Here is a 25,301-nt window from a genome sequence, read left to right as displayed (position 1 = left end):
ATAGCTTTTATTAAATGTCATAATTGTATCCACCTCCTCCACTTTCTTTGGCAACATGTTCCATACACACACCACCATCTGTGTTTAAAGGTTGCCCCTCAGATCTTTTAAAATCTTTCCTCTGACTTTAAGTCTATGCCCTCTAGTTTTGGACTCTGTCTATACACTTAACTGTGTGGTTAGACACAGCTCAAATGCTGTCTATAAATTTGCTGATGACACATTACACTGTTTGTTGGCAGAGTTTCAGATGGTGACATGGAAGCATACAGGAGTGAGATAGATTGATTAGTTGAGTTGTGTCGCAAGACCAACTTAGTACTCAGTATTAGCAGGATCAAGCAATTGATGATGGACTTTGGGAAGAGGAAGTTGGGCGAACATACACCTGTCCACATAGAGAGGTTAGCAGTGGAAAAGGTAAGTGGCCTCAAGGTCCTAGAGTCAGCATCACAGAGGATTTATCTCGGGCTCAATATATTGAAGCAATCACAAAAAGTGTATACCTGCAGCTCTAGTTCAATAGGAGGTGATATATATATATATATGGAGAGCATTCTGACTGGTTGTATCACAGCCTGAAATGGAGCCTCCAATCTGCAGGGTCACAAGAGGCTGCAGAAGGTTGGATATTCAGCCAGCTCCATCACAGGCATAACCTTCCCCACCATTGAAGACATCTTCAAGAGGCTCTGCCTAAGAAGACAGCATCTATTATTAAGGACCCTCACCATCTGGACATGCCCTCTTTTTGTTACTATCATCAGGGAGGAGAAAGGATAGATAAGAACCTGAAGACGCGCACTCAACGTTTTAGTAATAGCTTGAACGGACCATAAACCGATGAACAATACTTAGTTATTTCTTTTGCACTATTTACTTATTTTTGTGACAGTAAATTTTGCACTTGCTCTGGTCTGCTGCGAAACAACATGTCTCACGACATATGCCAGTGATAAACATAATTTGGATTCTGATTGCATGCTTCAGTGAGTGTGTCAAGATGGCTTAGAGCTCTGCATTTGACTCTGCAATCTACTGCTGCTTGTTTACTGAGTTTTATGTAACATTGGTTCTGAGATGGAGCTGCTGTAAGTTGAACAACTTCTCATTAGTAATTAATTTTTCTCCATGCCAAATCAGGACTGTCATTGCTTCCCCAGAATCATGATTTGAAGTCCTTATGATTGTCTTTAAATTTCTTCATCACCTTGTTTCTGTTATTTTGCTATCACTTATGCACATTATTAGTGCTTATAGGGTTAAACCTAATGCACATTTTGTAATCTTAAATGTTTCTCCCCCCAAGCAAACTCTGGTTTTGTTTGCTTACAACTGATTTGTGGCATTAAAGCAATAGGCCAGTGGAGAGCAATTTTTGTGAGCTAATTTTTGAAATGACCCTTGCACATCAAATTTCTTCTGACTCTTTAAAATTACAATGTGAAAATTAAGATGTTGCTTGGTAATCAAGGAAAAGTTATGATGTTAATGGGAAAAAGGGCTGCAATAATCTTGTCCACTGACAGATTAAAATATTTGACATTAGCTCATTGATTCAACAATCAAAATAGAAATTAATACTTCGAAAGTAGAGATTTTTTGAAACAATTTACTTGGAAGTTTATAAATTAAATGCTTGTACAGTGCTTTAGTCTGTTTTATTCATCTGGTTTATAAACTATTCTTTCCAATAAGAATCATATATCGTGATGAAAAATCACTATGCAATCCTGGAGAAGTAATTTTATCAGACAACTTGATAACAGAAATTTTTTTTAATGAAAAGGTCCAACTCAGAAGATGAACCTTTTTCAATCTATTACAAGTGGTTTGGACAATACTTTGGCAAAAGATCCGACTGCAGGTATGTATTTTTATTTTTCTTGTCTTATTTTGAATGTATGGGCGGGGTGATGGTGGATAAAAAGGATATCTTCTTAGTGGCTTTTTTCATGTTTATTCCATGTATTTGGAATTGTATTTCACCAATCAGGTATTAACAGCATTTTAACAATTGATAATATATAATAAACAGTGCATTATTGTTATTTTTTAATTTGCCTTTTTTGTCTTCTATGAGGTGATATACCCCTTGTGTGAGGGAATAATCCTTTCATTAATTTCTTTTATCTTTGCTTTGTAAATACTTTAAGACAATGAACTGGTAATGTTAGACTCCATTGTCAGTATCGAAGCAAGCATTCTGATCATCTACATATGTGAATAAACTCATTTTGCAATTTGACATTCATGGAAGTAATATGCCCTTTCCCTCAGAATGAAAGCTTCTTTTGATAAGTAACATCTTTTTTACTTCTCTACCTTGCCTACAACAAATTATTTAGATTGCTTCCTGTCGATTAGATCTGTGAATTACACAATGCTGGTATCAGCTGAAGCATAAACTCAAAATAGGGAAACATTTGTTGTCAGAATAGTGATGAGACTTAATGGTACCCATTGTGCTTTTGCTGGAAAAATAAAAATAACAATTTTGGCCATTCTTACTTCTGAGTTCTTGGTCTTTGGTCATGTAGCTTATGATCTGGCTTCAACTGTCCTTTTAGGTGGAAAGTTCCAGACTCCTCCAAATTCTTCTCCAAATCCTCTGAAATTTAACCAGTGACTTTTAGCTGAAGATACTACATCTCCTTTCCACACTTGTTGCATTAATTTATCTAATAAATGTGTCAGAAACATTCTCCTTTCATAAAGAGTGCTGAATCTACATAATTTGACTTTCAAAATGCCTTCTTACCACATTCTTTTTCTTTTCAAATCTTTTTATTGTTATACAGAAAAAATAACATGAGTACATTGAAGTAACAACACTTACAATGTCTCAAAAAAGGCATTATCTTAAAGATTGAAAAAAAATTTTGTGATAACAAAAAAACCTACTAAGCAGAAAAGTGAGAAAAAAAAGAGAACCCATTAGGTGTACAATCCTGGAGTCATGCGTCATACAAAAAGCTTCTAAAAATAAACATCAAACCGCCAGCAAGAAAAGAAAATATACTAAAAAATTTACAATTAGATCATGGAAAAATTATATCAATTAACTCAAATGATAATAACGATCAAATAGTCATAGTCATACTTTTATTGATCCCGGGGGAAATTGGTTTTCATTAGAGTTGCACCATAAATAATAAATAGTAATAAAACCATAAATAGTTAAATAGTAATATGTAAATTATGCCAGTAAATTATGAAATAAATCCAGGACTGAGCCAATGGGCACCATCTTTTCTCAAAATCAAATGAAGGTTCAAAGGTTCAACTTCTAATTTTCTCCAAACTAAGACATAGCATCACTTGAGAGAACCATTGTGACATTACTACCTTCTTAATGATTGAATTTATTTTTTATCCATTTATTTTTGTCATACTCCATTGCTCAAGTTTCTTGTTTTTTTTTCCTCCCTAAATCTGCCAATTTCCAATCCAAAGGAGTTGATAACGTATCTAAAGAATTCTGGAACATTAAAACCAATACATCCATCAAGCGCACATACCTAAGTATGAGTTCTCGACTTGCTGAAGCCCCAGAGCAGAAGTGTTTCTTAGCCAGTTCCCGAAGCTTGAGAATGACTTACTTCCATTGGTTTTGTAGATTCTGATATGATGAATGAGGCCAACCTAGCAAATATTTTCTTTTACAAATATGTAGCTTGAGGAGCATGAAGTAGAATGATAGAGTCATACATCTTGGAAAAAGGCCCTTTGGTCCAACACAAACATGAGATCTGTAGGTGCTGGGGATTGATGCAGATTATGCGTGTCTGTTGCTTTGTCCCAACTTGCCATGCTGATGGTTGCCCAGCAAGCTAGACCCATCTGCCTGCCTTTGAGAAATTCTGATCACACTTGGGTAGTACTTGTACGTGAAGAGCTGCAACTTGCACGTTGCAAACCTGGTGTTTGAATCTGGGATATAAACTGAGTCTCACATGTTCATGATGGGCTGAATGCTTGTGTTTTGAATTTTCAGTGAACCTCTGTGGTGATTCCTTTCCTTGTATTTAGTCTTAGCTCCTAAGACTAAGGAGCTGGTGGTAGACCTGAGGAGAGCTAAGGTACCGGTGACCCCTGTTTCCAGTCAGGGGGCCAGGGGGGTGGAGGATTACAAATACCTGGGGATACGAACTGACAATAAACTGGACTGGACTAAGAACACTGAGGCTATCTTCAAGAAGGGTCAGAGCCATCTCTATTTCCTGAGGAGACTGAGGTCCTTTAACATCTGTCGGATGATGCCAAGGATGTTCTATGAGTCTGTGGTGGCCAGTGCGATCATGTTTGCTGTTGTGTGCTGGGGCAGCAGGCTGAGGGTAGCAGACACCAACAGAATCAACAAAGTCTTTCGTAAGGCCAGTGATGTTGTAGGGATGGAACTGGACTCTCTCACGGTGGTGTCTGAAAAGAGGATGCTGTCTAAGTTGCATGCCATCTTGGTCAATGTCTCCCATCCACTACATAATGTACTGGGTGGGCACAGGAGTACATTCAGCCAGAGGCTCATTCCACCGAGATGCAGCACAGAGCGTCATAGGAAGTCATTCCTGCCTGTGGCCATCAAACTTTACAACTCCTCCCTTGGAGGGTCAGACACCCTGAGCCGATAGGCTGGTCCTGGACTTATTTCATAATTTACTGGCATAATTTACATATTACTATTTAACTATTTATGGTTCTATTACAATTTATTATTTATGGTGCAACTGTAATGAAAACCAGTTTCCCCCGGGATCAATAAAGTATGACTATGACTATGTATTTGAATTAATAAGGAACGTCCACATCCTTACAATATCTCAATTCCATACCATCTTCCTTGAGTTCTGAAAGGTAGGACATGGTAAGGCAGCAATTCATTAATGACGTCCTATTCAAAAGGAGCATCTGACATGTAGTATATTATGCACTCTGTTCTTTAAGTGTCTCTTGTTCAGGAGTTTTTTTTCATTGGAATCATGTGGGCCTTCCTAATGCGTGCTTTAGAATGAATGTTTCTCCTTTATTGTGGTAGTCTTTGCTTTCTGTTTTCAACAATGTCTTCTTGCAGACCTGGGTCAAAGATTCTGATGGAATGGGACTAATGGGCTGTGATCATGCAGATGGCAGGCAAGTAGTACTATATGGAGCAGTGGCTAGTAGCCGTTCGTATGTTAGCATGTCAGGATTTCTGCCTACGTTTTTCAGGGATAGTTAATGATTGTATTGAGGTGAAGGATCAGATGTACTTTATATTTGCCCTCTGAGCTTTATGTCAGCCACAGCCTCATTCATTTGAAATAGGCTACCAATTCGATTAGGAGAGGTAAACCAGGTGCTTTGTTTATTCCATTATTTTTAGGTGTCCTGTATTTGCAATTTGCTTTTATATTTATCCTTTACTGCTTTATTTTATTTGTTGAACTATGTGACTTTACAAAGTTCTTATTTCTCTTACAGTGATTTTTGGAGAGGATGTAGCCTTTGGAGGAGTTTTCCGCTGTACAGTTGGACTCCGGGACAAATATGGTAAGTTTTTTATTTTCTTTGTGAACAATTTCCAAGAATATGTTTTTACTAAATGTATTTCATCAGGGCGATATCATGTGTTTTATTATTGGAATAAACAAGACGATGAAAAGTTACCACTGTTAGATGGGAATTTGGTAAAAAATTTTGATCATTACTTTCACCAGCAGGAGCATTGAGTCTAAGATGTGGAAAGAATTCTGATGAGGAGTGTCAGCCTGAAGCATCCATAGTTCAATTTCCTCCAGATATAATACCCGATCCTGAGTTCAATTGGCATCTTGTGTGTTGATCCAGGTTTCCGGCATCATCAGTATATTGGCTGCATTAGAGAGTATGAATAATAAGGAGAGGTTAGATCATTTTGGGTTGTTTTCTTTAGAGCGTCAGAGGCTGAGGATAAACCTGATAGAAGTTTATAAAATTATGAGAGCCATGGATAGGATATACAGTCAGAGTCTTTTTCCCAAGCAGAAATTTCAAGTACTAGAAGGCATAAATTTAAAGTGAGAGAGGAGAAGTTTGAAGTGTGATAGAAGCTGTCCTTGAGCCTAGTGGTGCATGCTCTTAGTTTTTTTTTAATGGCTATCTGAAAATGAATATCAGAGTTGTACATGCATATTTTGACAATATGATTAACCTTTGAACCTTTTTTGAGCCTTTTTTGTACCTCCTGCCCAATTCTGCCAGACGGAAGAGGATGGTGGTGGAGGAGAACTAATTGTGTCTGTTTCAAGGAAGAAATAGAGTTCATGGAGGACTTACTGATGAGGGATGGATGTGCCAAGAGACTGGATATCCATGGTGAAAATGAGTTGGTTAGAGCTGGGGAGGTGGAGTGGGGAAGTGATTTAATTAATGCTTTGCTTCAATATTCACCAGTGAGAGGTACCTTGACAAATGTGAGGTCAGTGTAGAACAGGTTAATGTGCTGGAACATGCCAAGGTTAAGAAAAAGGTGGTGTTGAAAGTTTTGAAAAATATTGGGGTAGATAAGTACTCTGGCTGGATGGGATATACCCCAGGGTACTATGGGAAGCGAGGAAAGAGATTGCTGCGCTTTTGCCAATGATGTTTGTGTCCTCTCTGGTCACAGGAGTAATACCAAAAGATTGGAGGATATGGATTTAAGAAAGGCATTAGTGATAATCTTGGGAATTGTAGACCAGTGAGCCTTACATCAGTGGTGGGCAAACCATTGGAGAGGACTCTTAGAGATGGAATTTATGACTGGAGAAACATTGTCTGATTAGGGATAGTGTGGCTTTGTGAGGGGAAGATCATATTTCAGGAGCCTGTTTAACTATTTCAAGGATGTGGCAAAACAAATTGATGAAGACAGAGTGGTGGATGTGACGGATATGGATTTCAGCAAAGCATTCAGTAAAATCCCCATGTAGGCTCATTCAGAAAGTCAGGAGACATGGGATTCAGGGAACCTTGGTTGCTTGGATTTTGAAATGGCTTGCCACAGAAGGCAAAGGGTGGTAGTAGAGCATGTTCTGCCTGAAGTTCTGTGACTAGTGGTGGTCTGCATGGATCTGTTCTGGGACCCCTGGTCTTTGTGATTTTTATCAATGATGGATGAGGAAGAGGAAGGGTGGGTTGGTAAGTTTGCAGATGACATGAAGGGTGGTGGTGTTGTAGATAGTGCGGAAGGCTGTTGTGGGTTACAATGGGATATTGATAAGATTCAGAGCTACTTTGAGAAGTGGTAGATGAAGTTCAATCTGGAAAATTATTAATATACTTTGGAAGGTTGAACTTGATAGCAGAGTACAAAGTTATTGGCAGGATCCTTGGCAGTGTGGAGGAACAGAGGTATCTTAGGGTCTATTTCCACATATCTCTCAGAACTGCTGTGTAAGTTGATAGGGTAAGAAGGCATATGCTATGTTGGCCTTCATTAGTTGGGGGATAGAGTTCAAGAGCCACAAGGTAATGCTGTAGCTATATAAAACTTTGGTAAGACTACTTGGAGTATTGTGTTCAGTTCTGAGTCACCTTATTAAGGAAAGATGTGGAAGCTTCAGAGAGTGCAGAAAAGATATACCAGGGTAAGGCCTGGACTAGAGAACAAGTCTGATGAGGAAGGATTGGGTGAGCTGGAGCTTTACTATTTGAAATGAAGGAAGGATGAGAGGAGACTTGATAGGGATATATAAGATGTTAAGAGTCCTAGATAGAGTGGGTAGCCAGTGCCCTTTTCCAAGGGTGACAGTGGTTAATATAAGAGGACATACTTCTGAGGTGATTGGATGGAAGTGTAGGGGGGATGACAGAGGCAGGATTTTTACACAGAGAGAGGTACCAAAGAAGACCAAGGTAACATGTCTGAACGATTAGCGTCCTGTTGCAGTCACCTCAATCATAAGCAGATGCTTTGAGAGGTTGGTCAAGGACTATTATCTGCAGAATGCTACCACCCACACTGGACCCCTACAATTCACTTACTGACACAACTAATCATCAGTTGATACCATAGCCACAGCACTATATACCAACCTGACTCACCTGGGGAAGAAGGATGCTTATGTTATTCTTGGACTACAGTTCAGCATTCAACACCATAATTCCCCCCAGGCTCAACAAGAAGCTCAGAGACTTCGGGCTGCACCTCGCCTTGTGTAGCTGGATCATGGACTTCTTATCAGATTGCTGGCAGGTGGTAAGGGTAGGCTACCTCACCTCTGCTCCTCTGACCCTCAACACAGGAGCCTTGCAGAGCTGTGTCTTGAGCCCCCTCCTCTACTCACTATACACCCACGCCTGTGTACAGCTCCAATCTGCTGATAAAACTTGCAGATAATGTGACATTGATAAGCCTTATTTTCAACAATAATGAGACAGCCTATAGAGGAGAAGTCAAGGCCCTGACACAGTGGTGCCAAGAAAACAACCTCCCCTCAGTGTTTAAAAAAAACATGAAGGAGTTGATCATGGATTACAGGAGGAGCAGAGACAGGCTAGTCCCTTTTGACATCAATGGGACTGTAGTTGAGATGCTGAGTAGTTTCAAGTTCTGTGGTATACACATCACTGAGCATTTTACCTGGACTGTACATACTGGCTGTGTGGTGAGAAAAAGCATAACAACACCTCTTTCACCTCAGATGACTGAAGAAGTTCAGCTTGATTCCCCAGATCCTCAGGATTTTCTACAGGGGCACCATCGAGAGCATCTTGACTGGCTGTGTCATCGCCTGGTTAGTCGGTTGATGTCTTGTTGGCAGCTAGAGATGAAAAGATCTAGAGCAGGCAGAGAGCCAGAGCGTTATGTCCGAGGAGAGGAGAAGGGTTGAAGATGGAGATAGGGTTAGCAGTGCAGGGTGGGGAAATTCTTGCCAAAGAAGAGATGGAGGCAACTGTTTGGCATTGTGGTGGGTGTGGAGCTTGCTGAGGTGTGGGCGAAGGGGGCAAAGGTAAAGCCCTTGTTGAGGACGAAATGTTCCACCACAGAGAGCAGAAGTTTGGAAGGAATGGTGAAGACAATGCTGGGATCAGGGTGCGGGGAGGAGATCTGATGACATCAGAGAGGAGGTGAGGGTTAAGTTGTTTAGGATAGGAGGAAGATGGAGTCTTTGAGGATCCAGGAGGTGATGAGCCTGAGAGGCCCGGGGTTGGAGAGTGGTGGTGGGGAACATGCCTTGGATCCAATGTGTCTTATCATTTTTGACCAGCCTACCATATGGGACCTATCAGACATCTTACTGAAGTCCCTATAGCAATATCTACTACCCTATCAATCTTTTCAGTTAGATCCTCAAAAAACTCAGTCACATTAGTGAGACACAATTTCCATTGCACAAAACCATAGTCGCTTCTCCCTATCACTCTGGCTTTCCAAATGAACATGCCTCGTATCCGTCTGAAACTTCTCCAATAACTTTCTTACCACGATGTATTACTCATCCGCCTGTATGCCTATGAAAGCTCTTGGTCATTTAGGTCATTGTATATCAAGGCAACTGGACTTGCTGTGTTGTCTTGAAGATGTTTCACCACTCATCTGAGAGGATTGTTCACTTCCGATCCATGGTTGGTAGTTTTCTGGCGTATCAATTCTTGAGTTGTTTAAGAGGTATAGCAGTAACATGAGGGGCATTAAGAAGCTTTGCAGAAGTACTTTTTATAAATAGTTTTGAAAAAGCTTGTTGAATACAATTTACAAATTCGTCTACACGTATATGCCCTCTGTACCAATTCAATCCCTATCCCCTCTTCTTACAATTCTTTTGCTTTTACAGCTTCTGCAAGCTGCCTCCTTATCTGATCTAATTCCTGCTGTTTGTTGGGTTGCCTTTAGCACAACACCATTAAAGTGATTGCCCCATTCTTATCTCTGAGTTCTACCTATGTAGCCTTATTAGCTGATCTCTCTTAGATATGTTCCAAAGGACTGCCGCATTCTGTTTGCTACCCAGTACAGTTCTGAGCTTATGTTGAGCTTCATTACAACTTTGTTGAAGTACAAGGACAGCGAATGCAATAGAAAATTGAAGTGACAAATGATCAGAAATTCTGGGTCAGGAGAGGATTGAATGAAGTGAGTTCTGCATGCCTGTCACCCATTTCCTTGATCTAAAGGAAACTGCATTATGACCAGTGTATAAGAAATACTGCATTGAAAGTAGTTCAGTAATCTGCTAGGACGGCTGTCATCAGTCAGGTTTCTCCATGTTGCTGCCCTACATTGGTCTTGGTGCTGCCTCTCTGTCTGCCTGGCTGCTTCCTCTTTGCTGTCATGTTTTTTTATTAATTCCAAGCCTAACAATTTATTCTGTTTTGATCAAGTAGGAGACTTGAAGCTGAGACTGCATTATACACAGCATGATTTTAATGTTACAAGAGTGGAGAGATGCTAATTTTTATCTGATGATGTTGGACTGCAAAAGGTTTTATTTAGTATATTTAAGACTGCATGGAAGGCAAGTAGTTGAAAGCAGTTGTTTAATATTTGAACATCATTTTTCTTTTGACCGTTCAATAACAATGGATTAAGTCCACTATTAATGAGTTACAATCCGCAAAGGCAAAGCCAGTGTGTCATTCTAAACTTCATCGTTAATGGTGGAAAGCCAGAAGGCAGGTACTGAGTGTGTTAAGGAATTGTGAATGATTGAAGCAAAATTATTTTGTATGTAGTTATAAATTCCATAGAATATACGCCAGAGGTAAACCACTTGCAGGCACTGCTAAGTTACGGAACTTTTTCCCAACCATTGGGGAACTACACTTAAACTATATTACGTTAATCCTCTACTGTCTTAATCTCATATTTATCTGACCTTCCCTTAAATCTTTCCACACTATTCACTTCAACAATTTCCTGCGCAATTCCACGTTCTCAAGAATATTTTGGATAAAGGAATTAGTTCTGAACTCCCTATATGATTTTTTTTGTTGATTATCTTGATTTGATCTTTGTTGTAAATCAAAAATCAGTAGAATCACAAAATCTTAGGTAGTTTTAAAGACCAGATCAGGTTGTTGTCAACCGTTCTGAGAGAAGTTAGGCTGCAGAAAGAAATAAAAGAAAGACAAATTTTGTCTATTATTTAAACATTTTAGAGCTAGTGAGTTTTGCACCCTAAGATCTCTCTGTATCTCAATGCTCCCAATCATCCTGCCATTTACTGTATACTTTTCTCTTGCATTTGACCTCCCAAATTACAAGTCCTTCTACTTATCAGGATTAAACTCCATCTGCCATTTCTCTACCTAGCTTTCCAACTAAACTATATCTCATTCTATCAATTGGCACCTTTATCATTATCCATATTTCCATCAATTTTTATGTCAGCTGCCAACTTACTAATCAGACCACCTAAATTTTTATCCAAATCAATAATATATGTAATCAACAATTGAGGTTCCCTTCCCCTCCTGCCTCCCCCCCCAACAGATTTTTGCAGTCTTAAAAACACTCACAGCCACTACATGCTGTCCAAGCTAGTTTTAGATCTACTTATCATGGATTCCATGTGCCTTTTGGATCAGCCTCCCATGAGGGACTTTTTCAAATGCTTTATTTAAGTCTATGTAGACAATATCCTCATCAGTCATCTTTGTCACTTTCTCAAAAAACTCAAATCAATTTGTAAAACAGGACCACCCCTGAACAAAGTCTCCATTTTTCAGAATTTTCCTTTTCCAATTCTAGTCCCTAGAAACCTTCTCCAATAGTTTCTTTGCCACTGATGTAAGGTTGGCTGGCTTATATGTTCCTGTTAGTCCTTGTTGTCCTTCTAAAACAAAGCAATCTCCTCCCTTACTTCCCTTAGTATCCTGGGATATATCTTCTCAGGCCCTGGGAACTTGCACACATAAACATCCTTGTCCGTAATATTGGCATGCTCTTGAATATCACCATCTTCTGTCTTCCTCCTTGGTGAATACTGATGGAAACTACTTGGTAAGATCTTTATTGACTTCTTTTGGATCCATTCAAAAATTTCCTCCATTGCTCTTGAGTTGAAGTACCCTTTATCAATGTTTGTAGCTACCCATCTTGGCAATCCCCAAGAGCTACTTAAATTCATTTCTTACTGCTCATTCCACTGACTCATGCTCCCAGAGTCCTTTCACAGGCTTTATCGTCCTGTCGAAAGGACAGACAGGTGGGCAGAGGGGGTGGAGTGGCTCTGTTGGTGAAGAATAATATTCAGTCCCTTGCGAGGGGGGACATAGAATCAGGAGACGTAGAGTCATTATGGATAGAACTGAGAAATTCTAAGGGTAGAAAGACCCTAATGGGAGTTATCTACAGGCCCCCAAACAGTAGTCTGGATGTAGGGTGTAAGTTGAATGAAGAGTTAAAATTGGCGTGTTGCAAAGGTAATGCTACAGTTGTTATGGGGGGATTTCAACATGCAGGTAGACTGGAGGAATCAGGTTGGTACTGGACCCCCAAGAAAGGGAGTTTGTGGAGTCCCTCCGAGATGGATTCTTAGAACAGCTTGTACTGGAGCCTACCGGAGAGAACGCAATTCTAGATTTAGTGTTGTGCAATGAACTGGATTTGATCAGGGACCTCGAGGTAAAGGAGCCATTAGGAGGTAGTGACCATGATATTTTAAGTTTTAATCTACAATTTGAGAGAGAGAAGGGAAACTCGGAGGTGTCAGTATTACAGTTGAACAAAGGGAACTATGGTGCTTTGAGGGAGAAGCTGGCCAAAGTTCAATGGAACAATACCCTAGCAGGGATGACAGTGGAACAGCAATGGCAAGTACTTCTGGGAATAATGCGGAAGGTGCAGGATCAGTTTGTTCCAAAGAGGAAGAAAGATCCTAAGGGGAGTATGGGGAGGCCGTGGCTGACAAGGGAAGTAATGGACAGTATAAAAATAAAAGAGAAGTATAACATAGCAAAGACGAGTGGGAAGCCGGAGGATTGGGAAACTTTTAAAGAGCAACAGAAGGTAACTAAAAAGGAGAAAAAATGAGGTACAAAGGTAAACTAGCCAAGAGTATAAAGGAGGATAGTAAAAGCTTCTTTAGGTATGTGAAAAGGAAAAAAATAGTTAAGACCAAAATTGGGCCCTTGAAGCCAGAAACGGGTGAATTTCTTACAGGGAACAAGGAAATGGCAGACGAGTTGAACAGCTACTTTGGATCTGTCTTCATTAGGGAAGACACAAACAATCTCCCAGATATAATAGTGGCCAAAGGACCTAGGGTAATGGATGAACTGAAGGAAATTTATATTAGGCAGGAAATGGTGTTGGATAGACTGTTGGGTCTGACGGCTGATAAGTCCCCGGGACCTGATGGTCTGCATCCCAGGATACTTAAGGAGGTGGCTTTAGAAATCGTGGACGCATTGGTAATCATTTTCCAATGTTCTATAGATTCATGATCAGTTCCTGTGGATTGGAGGGTGGCTAATGTTGTCCCTCTCTTCAAGAAGGGAGGAAGAGAGAAAACAGGGAATTATAGACTGGTTAGCCTAACGTCAGTGGTGGGAAAGATGCTGGAGTCAATTATAAAAGATGAAATTACGACACATCTGGACAGCAGAAACAGGATCGGTCCGAGTCAGCATGGATTTACGAAGGGGAAATCGTGCTTGACTAATCTTCTGGAATTTTTTGAGGATGTAACTATGAAAATGGACAAGGGAGAGCCAGTGTACTTGGACTTTCAGAAAGCCTTTGATAAAGTCCCACATAGGAGATTAGTGGGCAAAATTAGGGCACATGGTATTGGGGGCAGAGTACTGACATGGATTGAAAATTGGCTGGCTGACAGAAAACAAAGAGTAGCGATTAATGGGTCCCTTTTGGAATGGCAGGCGGTGACCAGTGGGGTACCGCGGGATTCAGTGCTGGGACCGCAGCTGCTTACAATATATATTAATGATTTAGATGAGGGAATTAAAAGTAACATTAGCAAATTTGCCGATGACACAAAGCTGGGTGGCAGTGTGAAATGTGAGGAGGATGTTATGAGAATGCAGGGTGACTTGGACAGGCTGGGTGAGATGGCAGATGCAGTTTAATGTGGATAAATGTGAGGTTATCCACTTTGGTGGTAAGAACAGGAAGGCAGATTATTATCTAAATGGAGTCAAGTTAGGAAAAGGGGAAGTACAACAAGATCTTGGTGTTCTTGTACATCAGTCACTGAAAGCAAGCATGCAAGTACAGCAGGCTGTGAAGAAAGCTAATGGCATGCTGGCCTGCATAACAAGGGGAATTGAGTATAAGAGCAAAGAAGTCCTTCTGCAGCTGTACAGGGCCCTGGTGAGACCACACCTGGAGTACTGTGTGCAGTTGTGGTCTCCAAATTTGAGGAAGGACATTCTTGCTATTGAGGGAGTGCAGCGTAGGTTCACAAAGTTAATTCCCGGGATGGTGGGACTGTCATATGTCGAAAGATTGGAGCGACTGGGCTTGTATACTCTGGAATTTAGAAGGTTGAGAGGGGATCTTATTGAAACACATAAGATTATTAGGGGATTGGACACGCTGAAGGCAGGAAATATGTTCCCACTGATGGGTGAGTCCAGAACCAGAGGCCACAGTTTAAGAATAAGGGGTAGGCCATTTAGAACAGAGTTGAGGAATGCTCTGCCGCAGAAGGCTGTGGAGGCCAAGTCTCTGGATGCTTTCAAGAAAGAGATGGATAGAGCTCTTAAAGATAGCGAAATCAAAGGTTGTGGGGATAAGGCAGGAACTGGATACTGATTGTGGATGATCAGCCATGATCACAGTGAGTGGCGGTTCTGGCTCGAAGGGCCGAATGGCCTACTCCTGCACCTATTGTCTATTGTCTATTTCAGAGTTACATCTTCAAAAATCAGCAGATTTCTGAGACACGTGCTTTAGTATGGGAACTTTGGTATTTCTTGACAAATTGCACAATTGGTTGACTCTTGGAATGCTGAACTCTGAATATGTGATTATTATTAAAATTTGCAGTCTGCAGTGAAGATTTTTTTTTAGGTCCCTCCTCATTCTTCTAAATGCCAGTAAGTACAGGTCTAGAACCATCTAACGCTCCTCACACGATAAGTCTGAATCCTCTTTCCTGGGCGTCTCTAGGAATGGCTCATAAGCCTTTTGCTGACGGCCGCAGGACTCAGTGCAGAGAAAACCCATGTTTCTCTGGCTTTGTATGTCTAGGGTATATATAATTCCAGTCCTGCTAAATCTGGGAATTAGAAGTCTTGCCCACCCAAGCCCCGGTTTGTGTGAGTGCTGTGTGATTTTCTCCCCTGTGACAACCTGTCAGCAGAAAATAAAGATAACACACTGCATACAATTATAAAGGAGTATATTTGTGAAGTTAACTAAAGGGTTAGTAAAGAAAAGAGATAAAAAAAACAAAAAGGGTCCATTATAGTTAAACAGTCAAATGTGCACAGGTTGGAGCTTAAATCTTCCAAAAGCCATATTCACTGATCCTGGGCAAACTCCCACACTTTGACTCCACCGAATCGTGTTTCCCACTGGATCGCGTCCCATGACCAGTCCTCTCCAGCGTCTGCTCTCTTCATCTTCTCCCCCCCGCCACCCCCGAGCAAAGACAAAGACCATGCTTGTCACAAAACCTCTCCCCCCTGCGTTCTCTGGGACCTTCTCCCAGATCTACTATCCAAATTGGATGACAAACATTCCTAAGCATCCCTTATTTTCAGTGGTAACCCAAACAGGCTGAAAGCAAAACTGACTGCTTTTACAGAACTGCTATAATGAAATATCTACAGCATAACAGTAAAATATGGCCTCCCAGATGGCACATCTGCGCCAGGTGTGTCGAGCTGCAGCTTCTTTTTTTTTGTAATATAATTTTTATTGAGTTTTCAAAAAGAATACATGAAAAGATAAAATCTACCCTCCCCCCCCCCCCCCCCCCATATATAGTCCTACCTGAAAAGAAAGAAAAGAAAGAAAAAGAAGAGCCGCCTGGGTATTGGAAGGTTTCCACATGCTCCATGGGATTCAAAATAAATTTGGTATAATTATTCGTTACTTTCCCCAAGGGACCAAGATCTTTATTGGAGCACTTAAATATGCCATCCTATCTTTTGTAAATAAGGGTGCCAAATATTCAAAAATGTTACATATTTATCTTTTAAATTATAAGTAATTTTTTCGAGTGGAATAGAACTAGCCATTTCATTATTCCAACGATCCATACTTAAATACGAATCAGATTTCCAAGTAACTGCTATAGTCTTCTTAGCTACTGCCAATGCAATTTTTATAAATTCTTTCTGATATTTATTCAATTTAAGTTTCAGCTTAATCCCTTCAATATCACCTAATAGAAATAATACAGGGTTATGTGGAAGTTGAGTTCCAGTAATTTGTTCCAATAAGACTCTTAAATTTATCCAAAAGGGTTGAATTTTAAAACAAGACCAAGTAGAATGTAAAAAAGTACCAATTTCTTGATTACACCGAAAGCATTTATCGGATAGATTTGAATTTAATCTATTTATTTTTTGTGGTGTAATATATAATTGGTGTAAAAAATTATATTGTACTAATCTAAGTCGAACATTTATTGTATTTGTCATACTGTCAAGACAAAGTCTTGACCAATTTGTTTCATCAATGTTAATATTCAGATCTGTTTCCCATTTTTGCTTTGACTTACGGGTTCCTTGTTTAATTGTCTGTTCTTGAATCAAATTATACATACAAGAAATAAATTTTTTAATTTTCCCTTTTTGAATTAAAATTTCAATTTCATTAGGTTTTGGCAAAAACATTGTTTGATCCAGCTTACCTTTTAAGTAAGCTCTTAATTGAAAGTAACAAAAGAAAGTATTATTTGATATTTTATATTTATCCTTTAATTGTTCAAATGACATCAATATACCTCGTTCAAAACAATCTCCTATAAATTTAATCCCTTTTTGGTACCAATTCTATAAAAGATTGTCCATTGTAAAAGGAATAAGTCTGTTTTGGAACAAAGGTCTCCTTGCTAATAAAGATTTCTGTGTTTCATTATCAACATTTATCCTATTCCATAGATCAATCAAATGTGTTAATATAGGAGATTCTTTCTTTTCCCGTATCCATTTAGATTCCCATTTATATATAAAATCTTCAGGTCTATTTTCTCCTATCTTGTCTAATTCTATTTTAATCCATGCTGGTTTTCGATCATCGAGGAAAGATGCAATAAATTTTCCAAAGAAATTTTCTTACACATTTATTTAACTCTTGAAAAAATTTCTGTGGCAATTGTATTGGTAATGTTTGAAACAAATACTGTAATCTAGGAAATATATTCATTTTTACAACATTGACTCTACCTACTGATGTTATTGATAGTATCATCCATTTGTCAAAATCTTCTTGAATTTTTTTCAATAGTGGTAAATAATTAAATTTATATAAATTCTTTACATCATTATCAAGTCTTATACCTAAATACTTTATACCATTTACCGGCCATCTAAATTGGGTTACTAATCGACATTGACTATAGTCTCCTTTAGTAAGAGGTAAAATTTCACTTTTATCCCAATTTATTTTGTAACCTGATACCATATTCATCCAATCTAGAAGATAATTTATGTAATGAATATTGTGGGTTTGTTAAGTAGATCAAAACATCATCGGCAAAAAGATTAATTTTATATTCCTCCTGATTAATTCTAAAACCCATAATACCTGGATCAATTCTGATTAGTTCTGCTAATGGCTCTATCGCCAGTACAAATAAAGCAGGTGATAATGGACAACCTTGTCTAGTTGACCTTTTTAACTGGAATGGTGTTGAAATTTGAGAGTTTGTCACTACTTTAGCCTTAGGGTTAGAATTTAAAGTTTTAATCCAATTTATAAAAGATGTTCCTAACCCATATTTTTCTAATACTTTAAATAAAAAATCCCATTCTAATCTATCAAATGCTTTTTCTGCATCCAAGGCTACTACTATACTCTTCTCGTCCCTTTTTTGTGCCAAATGAATTATACTGAGTAGCCGGGTTACATTATCTGCCAATTGTCTATTTTTAATAAATCCTGTTTGATCCATATGTATTAATTTTGGTAAATATTTAGATAATCTATTCGATAAAATTTTTGCTATTATTTTATAATCCGTATTCAATAAAGAAATAGGCCTGTATGATGTTGGTTTCATAGGATCTCTGTCTTTTTTTGGCAATACTATTACAATCGTTGTTGAAAAAGATTCTGGAAGTTTATGTATATTTTCTGCTTGACGTATTAGTTCCATAAAGAGAGGAAATAATAAATCTTTAAATTTTTTATAAAATTCAGGTGGAAAACCATCTTCTCCTGGAGATTTATTACTTTGGAGTGATCCTAAAGCTTCTTCAACTTCTTTTAAATGTAAAAGGCATATCTAATCCCTTCTGTTCTTCCAAATTCAATTTTGGAAGAGATACTTGTGATAAAAACCTTTCTATCTCATTAACATCATTTTGAGATTCTGATTGATATAATTCAGAATAGAAATTTTTAAAGGTCTCATTTATTTCAAGAGGTTTATAAGATATTTTATTTGCCCTTGTTCTAATTGCATTTATTGTTTTGGAAGCTTGTTCTGTTTTCAACTGCCAGGCAAGAATTTTATGTGCTCTCTCACCTAACTCATAATACCTTTGTTTAGTTCTTATAATTGCTTTTTCCATTCTATATGTCTGAAGCGTATTTTATTGTAACTTCTTAGTGACAGGTTGCCTTCGTTTTTCTTCTGACATATATCTTTGAGATTCTTTTTCTATTTTTGTAATCTCTTTTTCCAATTGATCTAGTTCTGCCATATATTCTTTCTTAATTTTAGACGTTTAACTTATTATCTGGCCCCTAAGATATGCTTTCATCGCATCCCATAATATAAATTTATCATCCACTGAATGAAAATTTGTATCCAAAAAAATTGAATCTGCTTTTTCATAAAATCACAAAAATCTTGACGTTTTAATAATGTTGAATTAAATCTCCATCTATAAGCCACTTCTTCCTTATCAGCCATTATTATTGTCATTAATAAAGGAGAATGATCTGATAATATTCTTGCTTTATATTCCATATTTTTCACTCTGTGTTGAATATGCATTGATAATAGAAAAAAATCTATCCTTGAGTAAGTTTTATGTCTATGGAAATAGAATGAATAGTCTCTTTCTTTAGGATTGATTCTCCTCCATATATCAATCAAATTTAAATCTTTCATCAATGATAAAGTTAAATTTACTACCTTCGATTTTATAACAGCCTTGGTTGATCTATCTAAGACTGGGTCTAAGGAAAAATTAAAGTCTCCTCCAATTAATATTTTTTCATGTGCATCCGCCAAATTCAAAAAAGCTTCTTGTATGAATTTTGCATCATTTTCGTTTGGTGCATAAATATTCATAAAAGTCCATAGTTCAGAAAAAAGTTGACAATGTATAATCACATATCTCCCTGCAGAATCAGTTATTACATTTTGTATTTTAATTGGTAACGTTTTATTGATCAAAATTGCTACTCCCCTCACTTTTGAATTAAATGAAGCCGCAACAACGCTACCCACCCAATCTCTCTTTAGTTTCTGATGTTCTGTTTCTGTTAGGTGCGTTTCCTGTAAAAAAGCTAAATCTATCTTCATTTTTTTAATATGTGTTAAGATTCTTTTTCTTTTCACTGGTCCATTAAGCCCATTAACATTAAAACTCAAAAAATTCAATAAATTAGTCATTATTCTTAACAAAGTTACTCCAATCTAAAACATTAGTTATCCCCTCCATTTTACAGGTCGTGGCAAAAGCCACGCTTGCACACATGATTAGCGTAGCAATTGGTCAGTGCTTCTTCCAGCTCCCCCGCAACAAAAAAAATTATATATAGACAAAATTAGTGTTACTATTCCCAACTAATATTCCTCCAATTTTAACCTTTCTTACCCCCCTCGTATAATTAATAATATATTTATACATTCATCCACCTTCAAAAATCCAACAAGCCCATTCTTTGACCCAATCTTCATCTTCAATCTATCTCGCTCCCCTGGATTTTTTCTTGTACCTGGTGAGTATTCGGAGAATCTCGCACAAACTGCTCCGCTTTCTGGTAGTCATCAAAAAATCTTTTTTCTCCACCAGGCAAAAAAATCTTCAAGGTTGCAGGATAACGCATATAAATTGATAACCGTGATCCCATAGGGTTTTTTTCACTGGATTAAATTTCTTCCTTCTCTTCAAAAGTTCATAGCTTATATCAGGGTAGAAAAAAACTTTGTTCCCTTGAATCATCAATGGCCCTTTTCTATCCTTGGCAGCTCGAGCAGCTGCCTGTAGAATCCTTTCCTTGTCTTGAAATCTTAAGAATTTTATTAAAATCGATCGTGGATATTGGTCATCTTTTGGTTTTGGTCTTAGAGCTCTATGTGCCCGCTCAATTTCAATTGGTCGAACCTCCTCTTCCACTTGCAAAACTTCCGGGATCCATCTTTGAAAAAATTCTATTGGTTTTTCTCCCTCCGTACCTTCTTTAAGACCAACAATTTAAATATTATTACGTCTACTGAAATTTTCCAACATGTCCACTTTCTCCAAGAGTCGATTTCTTTCTGAGTTCCAGACAAGCAGATCATTTTTTGTTTTTTCCACTCTATCATTCATATGCCCCATTGCTCTTTCCATCTTCTGAAGCTTCTTATCCATTTTGTCCTGTCTTTCCATAACTTTATTATAGCACATCTTCGTATCTCTAAGCTCTTCTCTTACTTTTCTTAGTTCAGCCGTTAATTGCAATATAGTCTCTCTTATGTCTCTATCATCTCCTTTACTTCCAATCGCTTCCAATTCTTCCTCCTCTTCATCTGTGTTCTCTGCAGAATCCAATTCTGACTCTGAGTCATTTTCAATTGCAGTGGCTGTCGGTTCTTGTAGTTTGAGTTGTGTCGATTTGCGCATGCGCATTTCCGGCACCTTCTTTGGAAAAACCGCTACCACTGCCTTTGCTCCCTGTTCTACCGAAGGAGATCCAACCTGAGTCTGAGGCTCCATCGTTGCAGTAGGCCCTGCTGCTTTGCAACAGCAGACTTCTTTTGTTGCGGTTTAGGAGGCATATCGTAAAGTAGTCTTGCAAAGTTTATAAATAGTTTTCAGAAAATATTTATTAACTTTGTTTTGTTTAAGCGGTACTTTGCTGATTTGTTGCGGGAGAGCTGGATTTACACGTCTCAATCCCACGTCATCACGTGACGCCCCCGAGCTGCAGCTTCTTAGGGATCGTGTTGGGGCAGTGGTCACCAACCACCGGGCCACAAAGCATGTGCTACCAGGCCACAAGGAAACAATATGATTTGGCGATATGAAACGATAATGAGCCGGCTGCACCTTTCCTCCTTCCTCGTCACGTCCACTGTTGGAACTTGAACGCACACGAGGTCATTATGTACGCGTCATCCATGTCAGTGCGGGAAGAAGATCAACTCCTCGAGCTTGCAAATGACAGTGGGCTGAAAAGTATGTTTGACATAACATCTCTGCCGGCATTCTGGATCAAAGTCAAGGCTGAATGTCCTGAGATAGCCACGAAAGCACTAAAAACGTGGCTTCCATTTCCAACATCATATCTCTGCGAAGCGGGCTTTTCTGAAATGAATGCAACAAAAACTAAATTGCGGAATAGACTGGACATAAGGAACCCCCTTCGAGTATCGCTGTCTCCCATCACCCCTCGATAGGACCGTCTTGTTGCAGGGAAACAAACCCAGGACTCCCACTAATTCAGTGATATTGGTGTATTGCAATGATTTTATATGTTCATATGGGGAAAATATGTGCTGTGTGTTTAATATTAAATTTGTTAGATAAACCCTTTTAGAAATGAAATTGAGTGTATTAGCCACTTATAAGTGACTTAGTTGACTTATCACCTATATTCTGGTCGTGATTAACACCCCCCCAACCACCGGTCGGCTGGTCCGCAGTGCAAAGAAGGTTGGGGACCCCTGTGTTAGGGAACTGGAGATGCAGCTCGATGACCTTCGTTTGGTTAGGGTAAGTGGAGAGGTGATAGAGAGGAGTTATTGGCAAGTAGTCACACCTGGTCCTTGGGAGACAGATAATTGGGTAACAGCCAGGAGAGGGAAGGGCAAGAGATAGATACTAGAAAGTACCCCTGTGGCTGTCCCTCTTAACAATAAGTACTCCTGTTTGAATACTGTTGGGTGGAACGACCTACCTGGGGAAAGTAACGAGTGGCCGCGTCTCTGACATAGAGTCTGGCCCTGTGGCTAAGAAGTGTAGGGAAAGGAAGAGGATGGCAGCAGTGATAAGGGACTCTATATTGTAGTTAGGGGGTTAGACAGACGATACTGTGGACACAGGAAAGAAACACGGATGGTAGATTGTCTCCCAGGTGCCAGGGTCCAGGATGTTTCTGATCGCGTCCACGATATTCCGAAGTGGGAAGGTGAGCAGTCAGAGGTCGTGGTTACTTAGAGTGACAGACTTTAGATGTTTCAGAAAGGACAGGGAGGGAGGGAAAAGAGGTAGGGGAGTGGTACTGCTGATAGTGTCACGGCTGCAGATAAGGAGGAAGTCATGGAGGGATTGTCTACTGAGTCTCCCTGGGTGGAAGTTTGGAACAGGAAGGGGTCAATAACTCTACTGGGTGTTTTTTATAGACCACTCAATAGTAACCGGGACATCGAGGAGCAGAAAGGGAGACAGATTCTGGAAAAGTGTAATAATAACAGGGTTGTCATGGGGGGAGATTTTAATTTCCCCAGTATTGATTAGCATCTTCCTAGAGCAAGGGGTTCAGATGGGGTGGAGTTGTTAGGAGTGTTCAGGAAGGTATCCTGACACGATATGTAGATAAGCCTACAAGAGGAGAGGCTCCACTTAATTTGGTATTGGAAAGTGAACCTGGTCGCTTGTCAGGTTTCTCAGTGGGAGAGCCTTTTGGAGAAAGTGATCATAATTCTATCTCCTTTACCAAGCATTGGAGAGGGATAGGAACAGACAAGTTAGGAAAGCGTTTAATTGGAGTAAGGTGAAAAATGAAGCTGTCAAGCAGGAAATTGGAAGCATAAATTGGGAACAGGTGTTCTCAGGGAAATGTACGGCAGAAATTTGGCAAATGTTCAGGGGATATTTGCGTGACGTTGTGCATAGGTACATTCCAATGAGACAGAAAGGATGGTAGGGTACAGGAACCATGATGTACAAAGGCTGTTGAAAATCTAGTCAAAAAGAAAAGAAGAACTTACGAAATGTTCAAAAAAAAACTAGGTAATGATAGAGATCTAGAAAATTATAAGGCTGGCAGGAAGGAGCTTAAGAATGAAATTAGGAGAGCCGGAAGGGGCCATGAGAAGGCCTTGGTGGACAGGATTAAGGAAAACCCGAAGGCATTCTACAAGTATGTGAAGAGCAAGAGAATAAGACATGAGAGAAAAGGACCAATCAAGTGTGACATTGGAGAAGCGTATATGGAACCAGAGAAGATAGCGGAGGTGCTTAATGAATACTTTGCTTCAGTATTCACTATGGAAAAGGACCCCTTGTAGGGATGACTTACAGTGGACTGAAAAGCTTGAGCATATAGACATTAAGAAAGAGGATGTGCTGGAGCTTTTGGAAAGCATCAAGTTGGGTAAGTCACTGGGACCAGACGAAATATACCCTAGGCTACTGTGGGAGGCGAGGGAAGAGATTGCTTATCCTTTGGCAATGATCTTTGCATCATCAGTGGGGATTAGGGTGGACTGGAGGATTGGAGGGTTGCAGATGTTGCTCCCTTGTTCAAGAAAAACGAGTAGAGATAGCCCAGAAGTATATAGGCCAGTGACTCTTACTTCAGTGGTTGGTAAGTTAATGGAGAAGATCCTGAGAGGCAGGATTTATGAATATTTAGAGAGACATAATATGATTAGGGATAGTCAGCATAGCTTCGTCAAAGGCTGTTTATGCCTTATGTGCCTGAATGAATTTTTTGAGGATGTGACTAAACACATTGATGAAGGTAGAACAGTAGATGTAGTGTATATGGACTTCAGGGCATTTGATAAGGTATCCCATGCAAGGCTTATTGAGAAAGTAAGGAGGCATGGGATCCAAGGGGATCTTGCTTTGTGGATCCAGAATTGGCTTGCTCACAGAAGGCAAAGAGTGGTTGTAGATGAGTCATATTCTCCATGAAGTTCAGTGACCAGTAGTGTGCCTCGGGGATCTGGGACCCCTTCTCTTTGAAATGACCCTTCTTTTTATAATTGACCTGGATGAGGAAATAGAAGGATGGGTTGGTAAATTTGCTGATGACACAAAGGTTTGGGGTATTGTGGATAGTGTGGAGGGCTGTCAGAGGTTTCAGTGGGACATTGATAGAATGCAAAACTGAGCTGAGAAGTGGCAGATGGAGTTCAACCCAGATAGGTGTGAGGTGGTTCATTTTGGTAGGTCAAATATGATGGCAGAATATGGTATTAATGGTAAGACTGTTGGTAGTGTGGAAAATGAGAGGGATCTTGGGGTCTGAGTCCATAGGACACTAAAAGCTGCTGCGCATGTTGACTGTGTGGTTAAGGAGGCATACGGTACATTGGCCTTCATTAACCATGGGATTGAGTTTAAGAGCTGAGAGGTAATGTTACAGCTTTATAGGACCCTGGTCAGACCCCATTTGGAATACTGTGCTCCGTTCTGGTCACCTCGCTACAGGAAGGATGTGGAAACTATAGAAAGGATGCAGCGGAGATTTACAAGGATGTTGCCTGGATTGGGGAGCATGCCTTATGAGAATAGGGTAAATGAACTTGGCCTTTGCTCCTAGGAGTGACAGAGGAAGAGAGTTGACCTGCTAGAGGTGTATAAGATAATGAGAGGTATTGATTGTGTGGATAGTCAGAGGCTTTTTCCCAGGGCTGAAATGGCTAACACGAGAGGGCACAGTTTTAAGGTGCTTGGGAGTAGGTACAGGGGAGATGTCAGGGTTAAGTTTGTGTATGCAGAGGGTGGTGAGAGCATGGAATGGGCTGCCGGCGATGGTGATGGAGGCGTATACGATAGGGTCTTTTAAGAGACTCCTGGATAGGTACATGGAACTTAGAAAAATAGAGGGCTATGGGTAACCCGAGGTAATTTCTAAAGTAAGTACATGTTTGACACAGCACTGTGGGCTGAAGGGCATGCATTGCGCTGTAGGTTTTCTATGTTTCTATATATGTTTCTAAAATTGTGAACCTAGGCGTTACACTCCCCCCCCCCCACCATAAATAGTCCTGACCTTATGACTTTAAAAACTGTTATTAATGAGGGGATGATAAATTATTTCAAAGGAA

General features: G+C 39.5%; 1 protein-coding gene across 3 annotated transcripts in view; it reads left to right on the top strand.

The window, feature by feature from the left end:
* bckdhb (branched chain keto acid dehydrogenase E1 subunit beta) overlaps positions 1-25,301 on the top strand; it is a 245,744-nt gene that overhangs the window by 3,041 nt on the left and 217,402 nt on the right. For all 3 annotated transcript variants that reach the window (XM_072250112.1, XM_072250128.1, XM_072250121.1), the window contains exons 2-3: positions 1,790-1,867; positions 5,461-5,529. In XM_072250112.1, the coding sequence (XP_072106213.1) occupies positions 1,790-1,867; positions 5,461-5,529 (147 nt within the window). The remainder of the gene's footprint in view (positions 1-1,789; positions 1,868-5,460; positions 5,530-25,301) is intronic.

Source organism: Mobula birostris, chromosome 2 (genome assembly GCF_030028105.1).
Source record: "Mobula birostris isolate sMobBir1 chromosome 2, sMobBir1.hap1, whole genome shotgun sequence".
Classification (NCBI taxonomy): domain Eukaryota; kingdom Metazoa; phylum Chordata; class Chondrichthyes; order Myliobatiformes; family Myliobatidae; genus Mobula; species Mobula birostris.
This window is presented reverse-complemented; position numbering and strand designations above follow the sequence as displayed.